Source organism: Seriola lalandi, unplaced genomic scaffold (assembly GCF_002814215.2).
Source record: "Seriola lalandi dorsalis isolate HSWRI2012SDOR001 ecotype SW California unplaced genomic scaffold, Sedor1 jcf7180002054973, whole genome shotgun sequence".
Taxonomy (NCBI): Eukaryota; Metazoa; Chordata; class Actinopteri; order Carangiformes; family Carangidae; genus Seriola; species Seriola lalandi.
The window spans coordinates 151,283-155,966 of record NW_019525523.1 but is presented as its reverse complement, the minus strand read 5'-3'; the positions used below and the strand labels follow the sequence as shown (position 1 = coordinate 155,966).

Sequence of the window (4,684 nt, the reverse complement as noted above, 5' to 3'; positions counted from 1 at the left end):
GTGTTTGAGGAACAGTCGTACAGCGCATATGTGACTGAAAATAACAAACCTGGCTCCACTTTATGTTCTGTTAGTGCTCGAGACCCCGACTGGAGACAAAACGGTACAGTGATTTATTCTCTGTTAGCTGGTGAGGTGAACGGTGCCCCGGTGTCCTCCTATCTGTCTGTTAACGGAGACACGGGGGTGATCCACGCTGTGAGGTCTTTTGATTATGAACAGTTCATGAGCTTTAAAGTCCACGTGATGGCCAGAGACAACGGTTCTCCTCCGCTCAGCAGCAACGTGACCGTCAGTGTCTTCATATCAGATGTGAACGACAACTCTCCTCAGATACTTTACCCCGCCCCGGAGGGCAACTCCTTCATGACAGAGCTGGTCCCAAAAGCTGCACACGGAGGCTCTCTGGTGTCCAAAGTGATAGCGGTGGACGCGGACTCCGGACAGAACGCCTGGCTGTCCTATCATATAGTGAAATCCACTGATCCGGGACTTTTCACTATTGGTCTCCACAGCGGAGAGATCAGGACACAGCGGGACATTTCTGAATCTGACAGCATGAAACAGAACCTTATTGTGGCAGTGAAAGATAACGGACAGCCCTCTCTCTCTGCCACCTGTTCCATGTATTTACTTATTTCTGATAACTTGGCTGAGGTGCCAGAACTGAAGGATATTTCTTATGATGAGAATAATTCCAAACTGACCTCTTACCTGATCATCGCTCTGGTGTCTGTGTCCACCTTTTTTCTGACTTTCATCATCATCATTCTGGGTGTGAGGTTTTGTCGCAGGAGAAAGCCCAGACTGTTGTTTGACGGAGCAGTCGCCATCCCCAGCGCTTATCTGCCTCCTAATTACGCAGATGTTGACGGCACAGGAACTTTACGCAGCACTTACAATTATGACGCCTACCTGACAACAGGTTCTAGAACCAGTGACTTTAAGTTTGTGACCTCTTACAATGACAACACACTTCCTGCTGACCTGACTCTGAAGAAAAGTCCATCAGACTTTGCTGAAGCGTTTGGAGGTTGTGATGCTTCTCCTGAGGTAGGGACACCTGTCAGTTGTTTGACATATTTCTTTTAGCACTTTTAAATATTCCTTCAATAATATGAGAGATGTGTCTATTTTCTTTTCGTGTCCCCTTTTCTTTAGAAAGCATAAATTTTAACAATGTAACACACTTCTGCCTTTTAGTTACTTTCTATAGATGCACGTCACATTAAAAGGTAACTACAATCTTCATTTCAAGGCCATTATCTTAACTTTTTCCTAAATGCATACAGTGAACACGATAATGAATCACGGAACATGATAAATAGTAATGTTGTAGTTGTCTTTTTAGTTAACTTTTGGGGGTATTTTTCATTGTATTATGCAGATATTTAAATATTTGTGATTAGTCGAGACACAGTTGGTCTTGTCTTCGTATACTTTTCATAAAACCGTATCATTTGTTCGCACGCCATCCGTTTGTCTTTCTGAGTCTTCGAGCAGAGCTGCAGCTATATCTTTGTTGTTTTGTCCTTGGTGCTGAACTTAGCGGCTATACCTGTGATGTATTTTCTGGAGTAATTCACATGCCATGTCTTCTATTTTTAACTGTCAAACCTTTTAGAACATGCTTTAGTTTACCAGTGTGTTTTCTTGACAAAACTAAGTACCATTTACTATTAAAGTTTGTACTGTCTATTACAGTCATACTTTTTGACGTGAAACAAGGAGATTTGTATTGAAGTGGGTGTAAATTGTTTGTAGTCAGCGAGTATCTTTCCTTTGTTGTAACTGCATGTTATCAACGATTTACTTTCATTTACTGTTATTGACGTTTACCTTCATACAGGATTTTCATCATCATCTCGCCTTATGTCTCCATTGTCAAAGTACAGACGAATTAAAAATGAGATTTTCCTGAAGTGGTGCAACCTGAAATTAATGCTCTCATTCCAGTATATTTGTGGTCTTTTTATGCAATATGCATCTTTAGTTAAAGTGGGTGTGTGTTTTTTTTTTTTTAATTCAGGTGGCATTTATGTTAAGCTGGCGGCAGACTTCTGAATGTTTCACTTAAAAAAAATATTGCAACTTTTTTTTACGCTGTGAGTGAGAGAGATGAACCTCAAGCGATTTTGAAACATTTAGCTTGCAACGCTAAATGACGTGATTTGTGGTCAAACATTGCTTAACATGTGGGGAATGTAGTTTAACTAGTATCGTTATGAAAAGCTTTAGGTGGATTTTTTTTCCGTGGAGACAATCTTGTTTGTAGTTCCTAATAACAGTGAGATCAAGCATCTCACTAATCTTTAACCAAGACGAAATAACCTTCATGTGCCTCATTACAGTTTACAATATCTCGTTAAAATAATATTTTATCCGAATATTTTGGTCAAACGATCTGAGAAGGTTTCCATGATTTATGGAAAACTGCTATAATACATTTATACTCACGGTGTCAGTATAGACCAGCTATGAAGTCGAATGTTCAGCCTGCTCTGTACACCACCCACAACTGGGATCGACCAGCCCTGTCTTCCTACAGCCTCCAACAAAGACGACAAATGCACTGAAGGCACATATGCTGAACGAATAACCTATTTTTAATGCTTGTAACTACCCTGTTTTAATTTGTGTAGCGCTGTTGTAGGATGATGGATAGACAGCGGGTTCTTCAAAGCTGTGGCTTTGTGTTTTTCTTTGTTGTGGTGCACTACGCTCACGGAGACCTGAGTTATTCTGTACAGGAGGAGCTGAAACGCGGGTCTGTTATTGGAAATATCGCCAAGGATTTGGGACTGGAGGTGGGAAGACTGTCTGCTCGCAAAGCTCGCGTTGACATGGAGGGAAGCGACAGACAGTATTGCGGGATTAACCTGCGAAACGGGGATTTATTGGTTGCGGACAGAATTGACAGAGAGGAGCATTGTGGAGAAAAGCCTTCGTGTGTTCTCAAATTCGACTTGCTATTAGAGAATCCCTTGGAGTTACACCGGTTGAACCTGCAGGTGCAGGACGTGAACGACAATGCACCAGTTTTTCCGAAAGACATTATAAAGCTAGAAATCAGAGAGTCAGCTGTCAAAGGAGCTAGGTATCGCATTAATGCAGCACAAGATGCAGACATAGGCAAGAACTCAGTCGAAAGCTACATTTTGCAACAAAACCCTCACTTTGTGTTTAGTATTCAGACGACAAGTGCTGGCAGTAAATATGGTGAGTTGGTTTTAGACAAGGAGTTAGACCGAGAGGAGCAGCAGGAAATGAAATTATTGCTCACGGCTGTGGATGGTGGATCTCCTCAGAGATCCGGGACTGTAGTCATACACGTCATTGTTCTTGATGCTAATGATAACGCCCCAGTATTTACCGAGGCCGTATATACAGCTGCATTACCGGAAAACTCACCCTTGAAAACCAAAGTTATCATTGTAAGTGCTACAGATGCAGATGAAGGAGTCAATGGAGAAGTTACCTATGAATTTAGCAGACTCTCTGATAAATCACAAAAGCTTTTTTCACTGGATGAGAAAACAGGAGAAATCAGTGTGACAGGTGACATAGATTATGAAGAGGGATCCAAATATGAAGTGTTTGTTGAGGCCAAAGATGGCTATGGGCTGTCTTCAGAAGCAAAAGTGATAATTGACGTCACTGATGTGAATGACAATGCCCCTGTTTTATATTTAAAATCACTGTCTAATCCCATACCTGAGAACTCGTCACCTGGTACACAGGTGGGCATCATTAACGTGCAGGACAGAGACTCAGAGAATAACAGACAGGTCCGCTGCTCCATTCAGCAGAATGTCCCTTTTAAGTTGGTTCCGTCTATTAAAAACTATTATTCTCTGGTGACCACAGGACAACTGGACCGTGAACTAGTGTCAGATTACAACATTACAATCACTGCCACGGACGAGGGCTCTCCACCTCTGTCCTCCTCTAAAACTGTTGAGTTATCTGTAGCTGACATCAATGACAACACACCTGTGTTTGAGGAACAGTCGTACAGCGCATATGTGACTGAAAATAACAAACCTGGCTCCACTTTATGTTCCGTTACTGCTCGAGACCCAGACTGGAGACAAAACGGTACAGTGATTTATTCTCTGTTAGCTGGTGAGGTGAACGGTGCCCCGGTGTCCTCCTATCTGTCTGTTAACGGAGACACGGGGGTGATCCACGCTGTGAGGTCTTTTGATTATGAACAGTTCAGGAGCTTTAAAGTCCACGTGATGGCCAGAGACAACGGTTCTCCTCCGCTCAGCAGCAACGTGACCATCAGTGTCTTTATATCAGATGTGAACGACAACTCTCCTCAGATACTGTACCCCGCCCCGGAGGGCAACTCCTTCATGACCGAGCTGGTCCCCAAAGCTGCACACGGAGGCTCCCTGGTGTCCAAAGTGATAGCGGTGGACGCGGACTCCGGACAGAACGCCTGGCTGTCCTATCATATAGTGAAATCCACTGACCCGGGACTTTTCACTATTGGTCTCCACAGCGGAGAGATCAGGACACAGCGGGACATTTCTGAATCTGACAGCATGAAACAGAACCTTATTGTGGCAGTGAAAGATAACGGACAGCCCTCTCTCTCTGCCACCTGTTCCATGTATTTACTTATTTCTGATAACTTGGCTGAGGTGCCAGAACTGAAGGATATTTCTTATGATGA

At 43.1% G+C, this 4,684-nt stretch overlaps 1 protein-coding gene and 1 pseudogene across 1 annotated transcript in view; both read left to right on the top strand.

Annotated features, from left to right (window-relative positions):
- The window catches only part of LOC111646626 (protocadherin gamma-A12-like), a 3,583-nt gene extending 1,991 nt beyond the window's left edge, over positions 1-1,592 (top strand). Inside the window, exon 2 of the mRNA XM_023396162.2 lies at positions 136-1,592. Coding sequence (XP_023251930.1) covers positions 136-1,092 — 957 coding nt within the window. The 3' untranslated portion in view covers positions 1,093-1,592. The remainder of the gene's footprint in view (positions 1-135) is intronic.
- Positions 1,593-2,555: 963 nt separating this feature from the next.
- LOC111646566 (protocadherin gamma-A12-like) overlaps positions 2,556-4,684 on the top strand; it is a 5,420-nt pseudogene continuing 3,291 nt past the window's right edge.